Source organism: Monodelphis domestica, chromosome 1 (genome assembly GCF_027887165.1).
Source record: "Monodelphis domestica isolate mMonDom1 chromosome 1, mMonDom1.pri, whole genome shotgun sequence".
Classification (NCBI taxonomy): domain Eukaryota; kingdom Metazoa; phylum Chordata; class Mammalia; order Didelphimorphia; family Didelphidae; genus Monodelphis; species Monodelphis domestica.
This window is the reverse complement of record NC_077227.1, coordinates 594,209,337-594,228,159: the sequence shown is the minus strand read 5'-3', so window position 1 is coordinate 594,228,159 and position 18,823 is coordinate 594,209,337. Positions and strand designations below refer to the sequence as shown.

The window sequence follows — 18,823 nt, the reverse complement described above, 5'->3', positions numbered from 1 at the left end:
TTGCCAGCATATTGAGTGTGGCATTTTAACAGCATCAACTTTTAGGGTTTTAAATAGTTCAACTGGAATTCTGTTACCTCCACTAGTCTTTGTCAGAACTCTCCAATACGACCCCTCCATCTTGGGTCCCCACAGCACAGCTCATAGTTTCATTGAGCTACAAAAGCCCCTCTTGCCATGGTAAAGCAGTAATGGGGAAGAGAGGATATTTGTTACCTCACTTAAAAGTCTCAGAAGTAGATTCCATATTCTCCTTAGGGTCCAGTTTGGGCCCTGCAAGTGGATTCAGCCTTTCATGCCACCTGCCCCACCTCCACCTCCTGACTGACTAACGACAAGCTTTCTTTTCCTTTTAATTTATTTTTATTTTTTCAGTTACATGCAGAAACACTTTTTTAACAATTGTTTTCTGACGTTTTAAATTCAGATTTTCTCCCTCTCCCCCCCTCCCCTAGTTGATTAATAATCTGATATAGATAATAATACCCATATTTTCACGCAGTATATATTTCCATGTTGCTTATGTCATGACATCACACATACAATGAAAATTTCATAAAGGAAGGACAGTGAAAGATAGCATGCTTTGGTCTACAATCATATTCCAATAGTTCCTTCTTTGGCTGTGGATGACATTTTCATCATGAATCCCTTGTGGTTATCTTGGAACCTTGCTTTGTTGATAATGGTTTAATCCTTCACAGTTGATCATTGCACAAAATTTCTGTTACTGTATACAGTGTCCTTCTGGTTCTGCTCCCTTCACTTTGTATCAGTTTATATAAGTCTTTCCAGGTTTTTCTTTGTCGTTTCTTATGGCATAATAGTATTCCATTACAACCGTATACCACAAAGTATTCATCAATTCCCATTTCCCAAGTGATGGATATAATGGCAGACTTTCAAAGGAAAAGGGTACCAGCCTAGGGTTTCCTGCTCCCTTCCTCATGTAACCCACCTATGTTTCTGTTGTTTCAGGGCACTGACCTCAAGACTGGGAAGATAAGTGGCAATGAGCTGACCAGTAAGTAAGCCACTCCAGACTCCATATCAAGTTTTCAAACACTAAAAATCCATTGAGTACCTGCCCACATGCAAGGCATTGTAGTAGGCACTGGGGAGTCGAGTACAGAGAAGGAAGCAATCCTTTCTCAGATCCAGAATTTTGTTTCTTCATTTGTGAGATGAGGAGGTTAGATTAGATGGCTTCCAGATGACTCTATGATACCCAGCTGCTTTGGGGTGCTGAGGTATGGCTCTGAGAACCCCCAGAATGGAAGGGAAGATAATCGTTCATTCATTTTATAAATATGTATTGAGCCCCTGCTATGTGCAAGATTCAAGTTAAGAAATGCTCTTTGAACACGGGAAAGGTGTCACTCTATATCCTCCTCTGTAAAATGAGGATATTGATAGTTGTACTGTTTACCTCACAGAGCTATTGTGACACAAGAGCTTCAAAACTGAAAAAGGCTATAGAGATGTAAAACTATTCTTTCCAGCATAAAACTGTCCCTGCCCTCAAGTAGCTTACTATCTAGTAGGAAGACAAAGACAAGTGCACTGTTGAGGATCTGCATCCTACTGTCACCTTCTTCACTCCTTGACCTTGCTCCTTACCTATTTCTTTTTCTACCCACAATTCTACCCAGTACCCTTAAAATCTGCTTCCCCCTCCTCTCTAATTCATTCACATCAGCTCAGTCTGAATGTCCCCTTGGCAGTAATGCCAGGTGGGTACAGATTTCCCAGCCTCATCTCTCCAGGGAACTAAACCAGAAAGTACCCAGGATCCATGGGATCATGAAATGGACAAATTGGGTCAAGGGCTCCCCACCTTACCACTAGGGAAAATTCTGCCAGAGAGCCCTGGAATGGGAGACTGGAGATGGGGAGGGGAAAGTCCTGGAGGAGAACAATGGAAAAGAGAGGCTCTTGTTTCTTTTTCTCCCAGTTCTTGGGTCCAAGTTCCCAACGTCACTTCCCATGACACAACCATTCCTAAAGGCACATGCTAAAATTAATGCCTCCATGCTTGGACATTAGCTTATAGTTGTGTACTGATACACACACACACACACACACACACACACACACACAGAGGCCAGCTTACACAGACACACTCTATCATCCACAACCACAAACACTGAGAAGCCCTTACACGTGAATGTTCACAGAACATGAAATCACTCCCACTTAGACTCTCCCCAGACTTTCAGCATCCCTCCAATACTGACAGACACATACAAACACTCCATTAGACTGTGGGCTACTAGAGGGCAAGGACTGTCTTTGTATCCCCAGTGCCTGGTACATAGTAGGTGCTTAATAAGTGTTTAAAGACTGACAGACCTCTCTGAAGTTCACCAAAATAACAATGATAATAATATAATAATAATGCCAATAGTAACCCTAAACAAAACAAAAAAGCAAGGCCCTTTCCTTCCATACCTTATGTCTATATATATAGAGACTGTAGGTTCCATGGTAGAGGCAGCTAGGTGGCGCAGTAGAGACAACACCAGGCTGGAATCAGAAACCCCTGAGTTCAAATCTTGCTACTGGTTATATGACCCTGAGCAAGTCACCTCTCTGAACCTCAGTTTCACCATTTATAAAATAGGAATAATAATGGCACCCACTTCACAGGATTGCTCCAAGAATCAAATGAAAATCAGGTATTTAAAACACCTTGCTGCATAAATGCTAGGTATTATTATGATTATCTGAATTCCATTTACAAAGATGAAACTGAAATAACAACATTAATAATAATAATAGCTAGCATTTATATAAGTGCTTTAATTACAAAGGGCCTTATATTCAATACCTCATTTGATCCTTACAGCACTGTAAGATAGATGCTGTTATTATCTCCATTTTACAGATGAGGAAACTGAAGTTCAAAAGAGGATAAGGTGTATTTCTTACCTTCTTGATGGATGGGGGAAAGGATGGGGGGGGCGAAAGAGAGGAAGGAGAGGGAGAGAAAGACAGAGAAAGATAGACAGAGTCAGAGAGAGGAAGAGGAATGGGGGTGGGGGAGAGAGAGAGAGAGAGAGAAAGAGAGAGAGATTAGAACTGAAAATAATATTAAAAACTTTTTCATTTAAAAAAAGCAAGAATAAGGAACTTGCTCAGAGTACACATAGCTGGTTATGATTCCGGGTCTCCTTACTCCAAGTCTAGCATATTTTTCACACGCATACTCTTTAATTGCATTGCATTGAGAAATCCTAAGGAAGAATGTTAATAAACAGGACTGGTCCTCTTAGCAGCTGGCCCAGAGGCTTCCAGAAGAACAATTTCTAACCCTCCTCCCTAAACAAGAAGCTTCTTTTTGATTTGTGAACTGATTTAGTGAGGGAGGTGAAATAAAGGTAGTAAGAAGTCCAAGCCTTTTCCTCAGATTCCTTGCCTGACTATCCCTTTTTCTCTCTTAAACTCTTCCCCCCAAATTATTTTCCAGAATTTTCTGGCTAAAAAAAAAACACACCAAAGGAATGTAAATGCCTACTCTAGACCTCAGTTTCTCTTTCTGGAAGAAGAGACCAGGGAGATTTCTTGGCTCTAGTCTAATTCTCTCTTACAGAAAGAGGAGAGGGGAATAAGGATTTGATGAGATCTACAAAAATCAGCCAAGACTAAAGTCCTTATTGGACTTGGATTGAAGGGGGATGTGGAATGGGGTATGGAAAGACCCTTCTACCCCACCAAACCTAACTCCTCAGAAGGAAGAGGGGAGAGGGCCCAACATTTGTTCTCTCTGAAAGGTCCCCAATAGATTCCCCTGCCACTACCCAGGTCACCACTCCCACTGGGAGAGCTTCCATGAACAAGCCTTTGAATTGAATCCAGCCCACCCCCATAACCACTTCCAGATCCTTGGGCCAATCCAAGAAACTGGCTCCCCTGAGAACTTAGTTCATAAGGAAATGTTGAAAAAGGAAAGAAAGAAAGAGGAGGGGGAGGGGGGGAACCCTGCTAAACATATACAGAAATGTTAAAAAAAAAATGAGCTTCTTCCTGAGCAGAAAGATTATCATAGGGCACAGCAACAAATCTGGGACCTCTCATCCCTCTCCCTTAGACCTGATTCTCACTTGCCTTTACCAGATCATCAAAGATGAAAAGGAACTTTTTGGTCCTGATGCTAGAATTCAGGATGTTCCCTGTGCCTGGAATGTGCCCAAACATTCTCCAATTTAAACCCTACTAATCCTTTAAAAACCCCTCTATGAAATACCCAAATGCTATCTCTCCAATGAAGCCTTTCCTGACCCCAGACCTTCATGATTTATCACCATTCCCCACCATCCAACTTCCCTCTCTGCCCCACCAATCCCTATATCATACAGTACCATAAATCAGAAGAACCTCTGTTTAAATCCTAAATCTGGGGCAGTTAGGCAGCACACTGGATAGAGCACTGAATCTGGAGTCAGGAAGATCCAAGTTCAAATCCAGGCTCTGATGCTTTCTAGCTCTGTGATTCTGAGCAGGTCACTTAACCCTATTTGTCCTTCAAAAAAATAAGTCCTGGATCTTTCCTCAAATATTTCTAGCTGCACGACCCTGGACAAGTCACTTAACCTGTATGCCTTTCCATTGTCCCCTCTGCACAATAGGAATAATATTAACACAGGGCTCTTGTGAGTATCAAATGAGTTAATGTATGTTAAAGCACTTGCCAAACCTTGAAGCAAATATGTAAATGCCAGCTATTATTATTAGTCTTATTCAACTGTAAGGACCATGAGGGCAGAGACTGTGTCTTCTTGTAATCTCAACTTTGCATCTAGCAAAGGGCTCTGTCTATAGGGGCTTACTAATCATTTGGTGAATGAATAAATATTGATCTAGTGGAAAGACATTAGGCCCTGGAGTCAGAGGACCTTGAATCCCAACCCTAACACTTACTGTGGAATTTTGGGCAAGTCATACAGTAACTTCTCTGGACCTCAGTTTCTTCCTCTATAAAATGAGGGGGGAAGTGGACTGGGATGACCCCTGAGAACCAATGATGATGAAGATGATACTGGATCTGAGAATCTGTTGGCTATAAGAGGACGAGTATAAGGGGCTGGAGGTGGAGAAGAAGGAGCACTAAGGAAACCTGGTCCCCTAGGAGATTTCTCCTCTGCATGGAGTAGTCAGAGGGCACCTGGGAAAGTCTCGGGGGGTCTCTGCCTTGGATTGAGCTAGAGAGTTATTCACTCCATGTCCTTTCTCTGCCCTTAGGCTACCATGGTCCTACCCCCCCACCAGAAACTGGCTTCCATAGATATCAGTTCATCCTGTTTGAGGAGTCAGATAAAGGAAAACCTGTCACCCTGACCTCCAAGGAAAACGCTAGAAGAGGTAAGACTTCCCTCCTGATCCATAACCCAGTGGAACAGACCCCATTGGAGTAATGAAGGCTTCAGCCCATACCTATTAGCCTCTGAAGTTCCAGTCAAGCAAAGGGTATCCCTTCTTTAGGGAAGCTCAAAGGCCAAGTTAAACAGGGGGGCAATCACAGGGTGGCATCATCTCCCCAGGAGAGCAAAATCTAGAAAATGAGAGCATAGCTTGGATAGAAATCCTGGGAGAGATGGTGAGCAATACAGTGATGAATACAGGCAGCAGCCCTTCAGCAAGCACCCTAGCTGATAAATACACACAGTAATTGGGTCTGATCTGGGCCAGAGGACTCAGGAATGTCTCCCTGCCAGCCAATCCTCACTAATCACTGACTGATCCAGTCAGATTCTGTCTCTTACCCAATACCTCTGTGGTCAAGGCAAAGGCAAAGGCAGCTTGAGCCCTGCCTAAGCCCCCTCCTTCACCTCTAAACCCTTCTTAACTGCACACCCAGTTGGCCTGAGAACTGATATCCTGGGGTGCCCTGCTGTCCCTGGCAGGAAAAGAATAGAATCCCTAGGTTCCAGCAGCCATCTGACATAATCTGTAACCCCGAGTGAACCCCCTTCTCCTCCCTGGGGCTTAGATTTCCATTCCAGGAAATGGGGAGAAAAAGAAGAAGAATATTTCAACAGCCTGTCAAGATGAGAGGGTAGGAGGGAAGGGATATAGCAGAAGGTAAGCCAGAGAGCAGAGATGTCAATCAAATCAGAGTAAAGAAGTCCCATATCCCCCACAGGTTAACAGGAGGGTGGTTGGGGAGAAGAAGCTGGTTTTCCTCTCACCCTGTGAATAATCCTGGCTCATATTCACTCTCTGAGGAGCAAATGAGATATTCTCACAGCAACCTTCTAGCCCCAGCCCCCAGAGACTTCCTTCTTCCCAGACTCCAGCTAAAAGAAAGATTGGGGGACAGCTAGGTGGCTCAGTGGATTGAGAGTCAGGTCTGGAGACAGAAAGTCCTGAGTTCAAATGTGACCTCAGATACTTTCTAGCTCTGAATAAGTCACTTAACCCCAACTGCCTACTCCTTACCACTCTTCTGCCCTGGAACTAATATTTGTATGGATTCTAAGACAAAAGGTGAGGGTTAAAAAAAAAGAAAAAGAAAGATGAAACTCAAAAAAATGTCCTTTAGAGAAGGAAGGCATGGATTCTAGAAGATTAGCCTCCAATCAGTGGATGAGGTTCATGAGTCATTAGATTAGATTGGATTAGAATTCTGTCTTAGATACTTACTTGCTGTGTTATCTGGGGCAGGTTGCTTAACTTTTCCAAACCTCAGTTTCCTCATCTGTGAAATGGAGCTAATAAAAGCACCTACTTCATTTGCAAGGCTGTGAGAATCAGTTGAGACAAAGCAAATCTGCAAACTTTAGCCCTATAGAGAATTGTGTTCCGCTATTCTTAACTTGCTCACTGTTGAGTCATCCAGTTTCCCTTAGCACCCTTCCAAGCTGTAAATGTGGGGTTAGGGGTGCAGGTTGCCAGGCCACACATTATGCACCTTTGGAACTTGGGAATGAGCACATTTGTAGGGATGTGGGGAGGAGGCAGGATGGAAAAGAGGCTGATCTTACCAGGGCAGAGAACTTGTTCTGGCAAAACTTGGGAAATAAGCTTATAGGAGAAGGAAATAGCCAGATTACAGATAACCTGGAAAGACAGAGACCTTGGACTTGACAGAGGGTCAGTTAGGGCAGTGGCTATAGATTACTGTGCAGGGAAGTGACAGACTGATTCTAGATTAGTCTGGTAACAGAAGGTAGATTGGAGAGGAGAAAGCCTAGAGGCACCAGACCAAGTTAGGAGCCTGTTAAAAACAGTACAGGTGAGAGGTCATGAGGGCCTACCCTAGTCTGGTTGTAAGAATCCAGGAAAGGGTGAAAGGGTACATGCCTTTATGCCCAGGGCCACCTGGGGCTCAGAATGAGCTCAGTCCCCTCTTTAGGGGGATCCCTAATACACAATGCTATGAACTAGCCTGTGTGTCTCCCATGTTGCAAGTAGGGGTTCTGGGGACTAAGAAGGAATGAAAAAAGATTTATGGGGATAGGCTGTTGAGCATCTGCTCAGCAGAGTATACTTCCTATCCAGAATCAGTGGCCTCCAAATTGAACCATCTCCAACCTGAGAAGTGGAGTTAGAAACAAAATGGCCCTCTCTCTCAGCCCCAGCTTCCCTTGTCTCTAAGGTCTGGCAAGCCCACAGGAGTCATGGCCCAACCAATCCCAGACATGTCTGGGCACAAAAATTGGCTCTGCCACTGGGGTGCTAAGACCCCATTAAGGGCCCCGAAGGCAGGTTTGGATCCAGTCTACTCTGGTTGTACAAATTCCATACTGCTGTCCCATTTTCAACACACTTTACTTACTTTCAAAACTTTCTTTCCCTCTTCCCTTTTCCCAGGTCTCCTCCCACATTCCCAATCATACCCTAGCAGCATGCCATTGGTTCCTCATGAATGTGATGTCCCAAACCTTTCTTTCCATTGGGGGCTTCTAGAAAAGCCTGAGGAGGGAGAGGGGAGGCATTCAGAACTTTAGCCCTATAGAGAAAAAGTCCAATGGTTCCAAACCAGGGATCTGTAATTAAAACAGCCTGATGGAGAAAGAAGGGGAAAATCCTGGCTCCTTTCCTCTACCTCCCTCTGACCCTCCAACCTTAACGCTCTTCCTCACTCATTCACAAAGGAGCTGCCTTTTTAGATTATGGGTAGACTAGAGGAAAGAGAAGAGAGAAAGTGGCTGGTATAATTTCAGGCCCCTTTGCTTTCCCACCCTAATCCCAATACTGCTACACAACCTTTTTGACTAACCATAATTCCCACCCACTAAAAACCTGAGCTTCTACTCTGACACTTGATTGGTTGTGCATCAGTTGACTTCCTTTGGACTTGACTTGGTGTTGGTTGGTCCTGGATGGGGCTGGGCTTGGGATATGTTGGATCTATCAAACCAAATTCTTTGGAAGATCAGCCAATGCCTTCAAGGCACGACTCCAAACTCCTCTCTTCATCCAGTCATGCCAACCTACTCCCTCTCCACTTAGACCAAGTATGCTATTTCTAAGGATGCTTCTAGAATATCCTTAAAGTCCAGAAGCAGATTTTCAACCTCCCAATTTTAAGCCACATTCAGTGGTAGCTATGAAAGGAGCAACCTGTAAATAAAATTTAAAGGCATGCTGATAGGGTCTTCATTTCTGTCAGTCATAGGAAAGAGCTTATCTTCTTATCTACAGGAAGCATTTCTTGTTTGTCCAGGGATCTGAAGGAACACATTGGGAGTAATTCTGTGATGAGTTATTCTAAACTAATAAAATTTGCTTTAAAATGCTATATAAAGATTTCGAGTATGATAGAAGCAGCCTAAGTTATTAAAGCTTAAGGTACATAAGGACTTCCTGAAAACCCATGTACACACACACACACACACACACACACACACACACACACACACACACACACCCTATCACTCAGTAAATATTCTGTTAGAAGACTTGATCCTTGGGGCAACTAGGTAGCTTAGTGGATAGAAACAGGGGTCCTGGGCTCAAATCTCTCCTCAGTCACTTTCTAGCTGTGTGACCCTGGGCAAGTCACTTAGTCCCCATTGCCTAGCCCTTAATGATCTTCTGCCTTGGATTAAAAAAATTTTTAAAGGCTTGACCCAGAGCCTCATTCACCAAGTGAGTCTCTAAGCCACATTCCCCAAAAGCCAATATAAGGGTTCCATGGAGGTACTAGATGATGAAGGCTCCCCAGAAGGGGAAGTTTTAAAAGCATCCATTAGATCAAACTCTTCCCCCATTACCCAGCACATGGATGATGTTTCTACATTAAGGAACCATTCTTCCTACCCCACCCTATCCCCAGGCTTCTAGGATTTGCGTTTTGAGACTCTTCCCCAGGAAAGGAGGCTCTAAGCTAAGGCTTCCAGAGTTTTTAGGAAGGTAGGTGACACAGTTTGAGGAGTAGAGTTAGACTGCTAGATCTGAGTTTGAATCTGCCTCAGATACTTACTAGCTATGTGACCCCCTAGAAAGTTACTAACAAAACAAAACAAAACAAAACACCAAACTCCATTTGCCTCAGTTTCCCCAACTGTAAAAGGGGGATAATAACAGCACCTACCTCACAGGGTTATATTGTGAGGCTCAAATTAAAAAATAGCTGTAATAGCACTTAGCACAGTGCCTGGCACATAATAGGTGCTATATAAATGCTTTTTCCCTTCCCCTCTGTGTGAGCTTTCCTGCCTCCAGGATTTGTGCTCTTGAGAGTTTTTATTTGGGCACTGGTCAGCTGCCACCCTTTATTTAGAAACTTCTTGAAGACGGAGATCAGTGTCATCTCCTGTCTCTTTTTTCTCCCCCTATAGTGTCTAGAGCTGGGTTCACATTCGCAAACATGCACACACGCTCACACTCTTTCTCATTCATAGACTCATACACATTCTCACACCCACACATCTATATAAACATACACAGCCCCCATGTACTTCCTCAGCCAACTCTGAGATTCTGAAAGTCTTTCAGGAGCTAAAGAAGCAACCACCTCTGGGGAGAACCATCCCCACAAATGAAAGTTTCCCTCATTGCCATCCTCATGCTCCCTGATTCTAGGAACGAAGAGATTGGGGGTACCCAAGTAACAACCCCCCACCAATAGCCACAACTCACGTTTGGGACCTCTTAAAAGGCTTTAACATTAAACATTCCATCTGATCCTCACAACAAACCCCTGAGATAGGCTTTCTGAAAAGGTATCATGGCACCTACTTGACTGCTAAAGAAACCATTTCCCAGAGAAATTGTGCCTAGCCCAGGATGACTTCTATAGAACCCATACAGGGACAAGAAATCCATTTTCCTTCCCCTTCCCCAACCCTTCTCCCCACAATGATCAAATGAGGCATTCCAAGGGTGAGGATCTCCTGCCCCAAAGTTCTTCTCTCCCTGAGTAAAGTCCAGGATTTAGAGAGCTCAGAGAATCGGCCCCTTCCACTAGTGGGGAAGTCCCACAAGAGAAAAGTGCAAAACAGAGATGGGCAGAAAAGGGGTCTCTTGTATTTATGATGAAGGGAGAAGAACCTCAGGGTACGTGGTTTCAGACTCCCACTCTGCCTTGGGAGACCTGACCACTTGGCCTCTGGATCAGTGTTTCCTCATGAATGAAATAAAAATGTTGGAGCAGATCATTTCTAAGATGCCTCTGAGCTCCAACCCTCCAACCCTAGGCCCGCCACTTCACCCAAACCTGAATCTGGTCTGTGTAGTGCTCTCCCCATTGCAGGACACTCAAACAGGAAGGATGGGCTGAGACTTGTCAGGCTCTGAGGTGTAACTGGATGGCTGTGTTGAAGGCCTTCAGGGTATCATAGGTGAATAAGACAAGGGTCACTGGGAGTAAGGTGACCGGCCGTATTTTCAAAAACAAAGCTTGGGGTGTGATGTCTGACAAGATATTCTTTTTGCAAAGCCTTTGTTAAAAAAAACACACACACTTAATTTTCTTAAAATGCAGATTATCTCCCAAAATGTTATACTTAAAGGGGGAATTTTTTTTAAACAGAGGTCTTGGAAGAAGAGAAGCCTTCCCCCAATCAAAAGAAGCTTTTGGTCGTCACCACCCTCCTGCTGCTCTCCCTAAGCTTTTAAATGCAAACCCAGGTTTCTTTGAGTAGTCTCTGGGAATCTGTACCAATGACCCACTCCCCCTAGGCCCCAGCACCTCTCCTGAGTCATCCCCAAACACTTGTGCAAGGTATCTAGATTGCCTTGGACAGGCACCACCCACCTGGCTGAGCTGGTAAAACTGGGGGCTTGGCAGCACCCCAGCTGGGGCCTTCCCAGGGCAATTCTCAGATGGACACCTTAGCGGAGCCAGGGTGAAAGCCTCGTCAAATTCCCAGAATCCTCTGGACCAGCCAACTCTTAGCTAATCAAAGCAGTTATTAAGAAATAACTTTTTTAAAAAAACCTTATAGATAATATCCAAAACTTACTGAAACCTTCCAACCCCCACAATCAAATCTCTTGCCAGAATTGTTTACAGGAAGTAAAATGAACCAGTCAATCACCACATGGGAGACCTTAGTTTCCTCCTCTGCAAAAGGATGAGACTGAACTGTATGACCTCTGAGTTCCCTTCCAGCATTGACGTCATTCATTCATTCATTCATTCATTCCTTCATTCATTCCTCCCTCTGACAAGCACTTAATAAGCACCTGTGCCCTGTGCTAAATGTTGGAGGAGGCGCCATGGTAAATATGACAGCCTCTGCCCTCAAGGAGCTTACAGTCTGGTAGGAATAATAATTAAAGAATAGATAATGATAAATAGAATCCAAATTAGAATATAATAAATATGTGAGAGGAACACAAAGTGCTTTAAGATCAGATGAGGGGCAGATTGGGAGGTGGGGAAGAGATCAGGGAAAGCTTTTTTCTTTTAAACCTTTACCATCTGCCTTAGAATCAATACTCAGCATCACTTCCAAGGCAGACAAGCAGTAAAATGCTACATTATTGAGGTTAAGTGACTTGCCCAGGGTCACACAGTGAGGCAGTGTCTATGGTTGTATTTGAACCCAAGACATCCCCCTCTTTAATTCTAGCTCTCAATCCACTGAGTCACCTCCCGGAGGGGGTATGAGTTTCCCTTCTTTCTGCCCTACTGCATGCTGAGAGGGGGCCAACAGTAGTCCTCAAGAGTACTCTAGGCAGGGGGAAGACAAGGCTCTAAATACTAGTTAATCTTCTCTTATTGAGTAGAGATTCAGCTGACTCTAAAAATGCCTCCCTCCCCCAATTCCTGCTTGCTCTTCCCAGGGGGGCCACCAGCTCCCATTTCTCCTCCAAGGGGCCTCTGGAACCCTGGACAGAACTTTGGGTCAGTCAGGTTTCTGCAACTTGAGGAAAGGGGGCTTCCCCGGGGATCCGGACTCCCGCATCCCATCTCTCCTCCTCCCCCTAAAGTCAAAGTTGGCCTCGACACTCTGAGATCCCCCACTCAGCAAATAATCTCCAGGGGTAATTGAATGTGGTGGAACGGGGGCTTTTCAGTCTCAGAGTGGAAGTCTCTGGATGTCATTTAATGGCATAAAAAATAAAAGGCTCAGGCCTCCCGCCTACCAGCACCAGGATATCATTAATCTCAGTAGAAAAGCATCAGTGCTCCTATCACCGCCAGCCAGCCCTGCCAACGAGCCAGACAAATTACAGACTTAAGCCAGGATCCTGGCGGGACTGTTATTAGGCTGGAGTTGGATTTTTTTTTTTTTTGCAGGGCCACTGTCCCTGAGGAGAGGCAGCAGAGCAGTGGTCGGGGAGTTGCATGGGAAAGCAATGAATGGGAACCGTAGAGCACCCAAGCTCACCAGCTGGGGGAGGGGTGAAGAGGGGCGCTGGAGTTCTCTAAGTCAGTCACAACCCAAAGCTACCCCAGCTAGAGGTGCCTACGGAGAATTCCAGAGAGGAGCAGCTGGACCTTCCCACTAAGTTTATGGGAAGTCCCACTGCTCTTTATCCCTCCAGCAGACCAGAAATAAAAGAAGGGCTAACACTTGGGTAGCACTCAAAGGCATGCACAGGCTACAGTACCTGACTTCCCTTCACAGCATCGCAGGGAGGCAGATCCCAGTCTCAGGCATCGTCCCCATTTGACAGTTGGGGAAACAGGGTCAAAGAGATTGTGTGTTGCACTTAACCCCAGCTGTAGCCTCCTCCACAGCCCTACTCTCAAACCATTTCCACCCCACTGGAAATTTGGACCCGACTTCTAGGTCTCCTAGTTCTATCACCAAGCCCCCAGGCAGATACCTTAGTCCTCCCCTCCTTTTCCAGCTTTCCTGCAGAGGTCATCTTCTCCCATTAGAATGGGGGCTCTCTGGGCACAGAGACTGCTTTGCTTACATTTTTTTACCCCCAGTGCTTAGCACAGTGCCTAGCACACAGTACGAACTTAACAAATGCTCCATTTATCTATCTGGTGCTGTGCTATCAAGTGCCAGAGACAGGATTCAATCTCAGATTTCCAAGTGGAGAACTTTCCAATCCACTCCACCAGCAGGGTGAAGGAGAGGGATGGAAGAGGGGCAGAAGGCATGGGGCCACCCCACACCTGGATCTCTGTCAGGCCGAGTGTCCCCTAAGTGGAAGTTTCTCATATCAGTTTAGAGATCAGGGCTGGTGGTCAGTGCTTAGGGTCAGAGCTGCTGCCCTGAGGTTATTTTTGAGGACCTTCAGCAAAGCTATGCTTGAGAACCTAGATTCAAGAATAGAGTAGGATGAATTGTTCATTTACCAGTTATCTGTTTCTTGTAGGGTCATTCCGTGTTCCATGAGCATTTTTAGAATCAATACTGTGTAGTGGTTCCAAGGTAGAAGAATGGTAAGGGCTAGGCAATGGGAGTAAAGTGACTTGCTCAGGGTCACACAGCTAGGAAGTGTTTGAGGCCAGATTTGAACCCAGGATCTCCTGTCTCTGAGCCTGGTTCTCTTCCACTGAGCCACCCAGCTGCCCCCCTCTCAGCATTTATTTTAAACCTTTGCCTTCCATCTTAGAATCAATCCTGCAAATTGATTCCAAGGCAAAAGAGCAGTAAGGGCTAGGCAATGGTGGTAGAAAGATTTGTCCAGGGCGACACAGCTAGGACGTGTCTAAGGTCACATTTGAACCCAAGACCTTCCATCTCTGATAGAGTCTGGCTCTCAACTCACTGAGCCACCTAGGGGCCCTCATTGTATCTGTATTTTAATTTCTAAGGAACAAGATGAGGGCCCATTTGACTTGCTTGCTACAATGACTAGCACGGTGCCCCATGAAGGCAGTTGTTGACATTAAGGGTGATGGTGTCAGAGGCAGCTGGGTGGCTCCGTAGATAGAGAGCCAGGCTAGAGAAGGGAGGTCCTAGCTACAAATCTAGCCTCAGATATTTCTTAGCTGTATGACTTAACCTCCACTGCCCAGCCCTTACCAAGACACAGTACTGATTCTAAGATGGAAGGCAAGGGCTTAAAAAAAGAGAAAGCATAATAGTGTCTCACTGGGTTCAAATTTGGCCTCCAACGCTTCCTAGCCGTGTTCAAGTCCCCTATATGAAAGTCATCTAATTGAGATAATTCCCATTTTGATGAATAATGATTTATATACTTGTCTTTGAGCTAAAATTTCCTGGAATGACAAATGCATAATTTTGTATACTTAATAAATTACATTCATATTTTCAAAGAAAAAAAAAACCTTGGGCAAGTCACTTCACCCCAATTGCCTGGCCCTTTCCCTTCTTTTGTCTTGGAACCTATACTTAGTATCAATTCTAAGACAAAAGTTAAGAGCTTCTATTTTTTTAAAATGGTGGTGTCATTGGGAGCCCACCCTCTTTGTTTAAGACCCTCCCCAGTTATGTGGCTCCTTCTACCCCTTGCAAGTGGAGATGTTCATCCCATCTTCTTTAGATCTTTGAAGGGGCCCTGCTATGTGCTCATGGTAGCCACCTTTTAAAGTGTCTTCCAGGGTCTTTCTCTCTCTTCCCTACAATCCAGGCTTCCTGGTATCTTCCTTATGCCCAGATCTGCTGACAGCAATTCTCTGTTTAAATTCCTTCAGTGGCTTCCCATTGGAGACTTTGCCACACAAGGATTAGTTGAAGGAACTGAAAGATGCTTAGCCTGGAGAAGAAAAGACTTGGAAGTGAGGGTGGGACAACATGTTAGCTGTCTTCAAATATTTGAAAGGCTGTCTTATAGAAGAGGGATCAAACTTGTTCTTCTTGGCCCCAGAGGGGAGAACTTGAAGAAATGGATAGAAGTTTAAAGGATGCAGATTTAGGCCAAAGGTTACGCAAGAAAAGACTTCCTAGCAATTAGCACTATCTAAAAGTGGGATGGGCTGATTTGGGAGGCACTAGTTTCTGCTTCATTGAAGATCTTCAAGTAGACTTCGTATGATTGCTTGTCTAGATGTTCTAGAAGGGATTACTGTCCATAGAAACACAAGTCAGAGAACTAGAGCCAGATAGAAGTTCATAAAAACCTTCTGGTCCCACCTGTCATTTTACATATAAGGAAACTGAGGCCAAAAGTTAAAGTGATTTGCCCAAGATCAAAAAGAAGTGGAATTTGAACCCAGTTCCTCTAACACCAGAGCTAATGTTCTTTCCATTGTTGGACTAGATGTCCTCTAAATTTCTCTCTGATTTTTGAGAGTCTGATTTCATGGGAGGGAGAAAAAGATGCAAAAGATATTTCAGGGACAGAATAGAGAAGGCTTGACATCTGATGGTGGAGGGGTGGGGTGAAGATGAGGCAGACATCATCAAGGTTTCAAGTTTGGGTGACTAATAAATGCTAATGCCATTAAAAAGAAAGATAGGGCTTGGGGATTTTTGAGGGGTCTGTCAATTTTGGATATGTTGGAGGTATACCATGAACATTATTACTCCATTATATTATCCTCTTATTTATGTGCGATATATGTGATATATATGTATATAGAGAGAGTAACACAGGTAGAAAAGTCTAAGGAAAAGTTGGAAAGATGAGATTAGAGCTAACATGAGAGTCCAGAGCTAGAAATATGGATTTTGGAGTTCTCTGTATAGAAATAATCCATCAAGACCATTGGAGGAGATAAGATTGCCAAGGGAGATAGTGTAGAAAGAGAAGAAAAGAGGGCTAAAACCTTGAAGGACACTCACACTTAGGAATGGAACCAAGACAAAACTATTGAAAAAAACAGAGGAGAGAAACCAGGAGAGTACAGGAATCATGGCAGCCAATGAACAAGAGAGGATCAGCATCCTGGGGCCGATGGTCAATAGCATTGGTGCTACAGAAAAGCTGAGGAAGAGAAGGATACAAAACAGCCATTGGACTTTGGTACTCCAGAGGACATTAATAACCTTAGAGAAGTTTCAGAAGAGGGATGAGGTTGAAAGAAATTGAAAAGTCTTTTGGGGTGTGTGGTTGATAAACAAGTGGATACTATTCTTTCTAAAAGTTTGTCAATGAAGGAAAAGAGATAAGATGGCAGCTTGAGAGGATAGCCAAGTCAAGGGAAGAATTTTGTTTTGGTTTTTTGTTTGCTTTTCCATTGGAGAGATCTGAATGGTGAAGGGTCCCAAGCCCATGCTGCAGGAGGATTGTTTCATGAAGATAGTACTAGTAGAAGAGAAGACGAGAGTGCTTGAAAAACTGTTTTGTGAGAGAGGAAATTGCAAAGAAATTTTTGCAAAGAGACAAATAAATGCAAGGGTCAATGAATGGGAAACATTCCTAAAAATTACAGCTATCCACAAAAGGAATGGGCCCTTTTGTTAAGTGAGTTCTCCTCACTGGAGGTGTTCAACCAAAGGTTGGATGACCATGTACTATATATGTTGTAGTAGAGATTCTTTTTCCTTTATGGGCTGCCCCCAGATGGCTCCTGTGGTCCATTCCAGGTCTGAAATTCCATTAGTATATTTGTAGACAAAGAGTTAGGAGCTGGTAAAGATGGTGGGGTTGCTCTAATGAAGTCATAGCGAAAATGGAGATGAAGCCAAGCCAAGATCACATGTGAAAAGGTTGGCTTTATGGAACTGGGGGTTGAAGTTACCTCAGGGATGGGGAGGTCATTGAGAAATTTTGAGATGTGGAAGAGGGGAAGTAAAGGAGTTCTGGGATGTCCTCTGACTTTTAAGGCATTGCTGAGAGGGAGGGAGGAAGGGAAGAATTCCACCTGGACACTTTCGAAAAGAGAAGAGGACCTGGAAAAATATCTGTGGAGAGTATGATTGGGAATCAGTCAGAATTGAATAAAAGGATTTTAGTGCATCAGGAAGAGAGCCCTGTTGAGATTAGACAGAATAAATTCCTAGTGGACTCAGAACGATTCTGTTATTTCCTCCTTTAACCATGGAGAAAACAAATAGATAATCCAAGTTCCTGAGGTCTGGAGGTTAGCAGGGTGAGAACAGAGCAAGGTCATGGAGGTAAGGGATTCATCAGCGCCTGGTATATAAATAGATGAGCAAGAACAGAAGAACCTTCAGGGAGCCATGGGCTGGATGCCATCCCCCCTGCATCCTGGGGCTGCCAAGCAGACTGACTATTGCCCTTTTTCACCTAGGGAGACCTAGAACGACATTCCAGAAAGCACTGGATGTCTCGGGGACCTCCCTCTCACCCCTCTCATTCAATAAGAATGAAAGGGTACACCTCAATGAGACCCTCTGGAGTCACACACTCACAAATACCCAGGAGGAGACCACCTTGACAGGCTTCTGTGTATATACAAGTTCCACATGGCACAGACAACTGACTCCACTCCAGCTTGTGGAAAGAGGCTGAGCCATACATGGCGGGCTCTTCTCAGAGCAATAACCACAAAGAAACCACAGTCCTCTGGCTCCTACCCCAGCCCCCTCACCAAGGTCTGACTCATTCCTCTTCCTTTTAGACCTTACAGAGGGACAGAAGGGTGTGACAGGAAGAGTGTATGTGTTGGGGGGGGGGGGGACTTCACAATAGAACCAGAGAGGAGATAAGTGGGCTAGGGACTGAGCTGATCTGCTTCCAAAAGCCCAGCTTTAAAGAGTTGCCAAAGAAAACCAAGAACATTTATGCTGGAGATGGGCATGGCTAGGGTAGGATGTGGGCTGCTGAGCATCTGTTAGGCCCATAAAGCCCCCAGGTGCCCCTGGAGTCAAGGCAGGCGGGGTCTTAGGGGCATAAGGGATTTCTCTTCGATATCCCCTATTTCCTCCGATTTCTTCATCAGGTTCAGTTCTTTGCTCCTAGATCATCTCCTGCCAGATTCACATGCCCACCTTCCATCACACAAAGGCCAGACCAAGCCTTCCTTCCTTACTCTCATTTCTCCTGGATCACAGAGTAACAGACTAAAATTCCTGATGAATTAGGAAGAAGAATGAATCAATGTTGGGTTACATTCAAATTTTGGCAAGCAGGGATCTTTTCCAATGAAGCGAACACTGATGTCTTAGAGTCAGGAGAGACCTAAGCTCAAATCCTATCTCTGAAACATACTAGTGAGGTGACCCTGGGCAAGTATCTTAACCATTCTTTGCCTCAGTTTCCTCAACTGTAAAGTGAGGGGCATAAAAATATCTGCTTTCCAGGTTAGTTGTGAGGATCAAATGTGATAGTATGGTGCCTGACATATAGTGTGTGTAATGCCTATTCCCCTCCCCCTTATGTATAAAATCTTGCAATATTAAGCCCTCAATAAATGCTTACTGAATTAGATTGAACTGAAAGAGGAAGAGCAAAGAAGGCAGAAATGCCCTGGAAAAAAAAACGATGACAGTCAACCACAGTGGGGGAAAGGCAGAGCTAATTAATTAATTCATTATTTTGCTTCTGTTTTCTAAGGAGAATGGTCTTCAGATTGAGAAATAGAAGTCAAAAAAGA

At 44.4% G+C, this 18,823-nt stretch overlaps 1 protein-coding gene across 1 annotated transcript in view; it reads left to right on the top strand.

Moving 5' to 3' along the window:
- Nucleotides 1-18,823, top strand: part of PEBP4 (phosphatidylethanolamine binding protein 4) — a 304,435-nt gene that overhangs the window by 282,386 nt on the left and 3,226 nt on the right. Inside the window, exons 5-6 of the mRNA XM_007476487.3 lie at nt 979-1,024; nt 5,242-5,361. Coding sequence (XP_007476549.1) covers nt 979-1,024; nt 5,242-5,361 — 166 coding nt within the window. The remainder of the gene's footprint in view (nt 1-978; nt 1,025-5,241; nt 5,362-18,823) is intronic.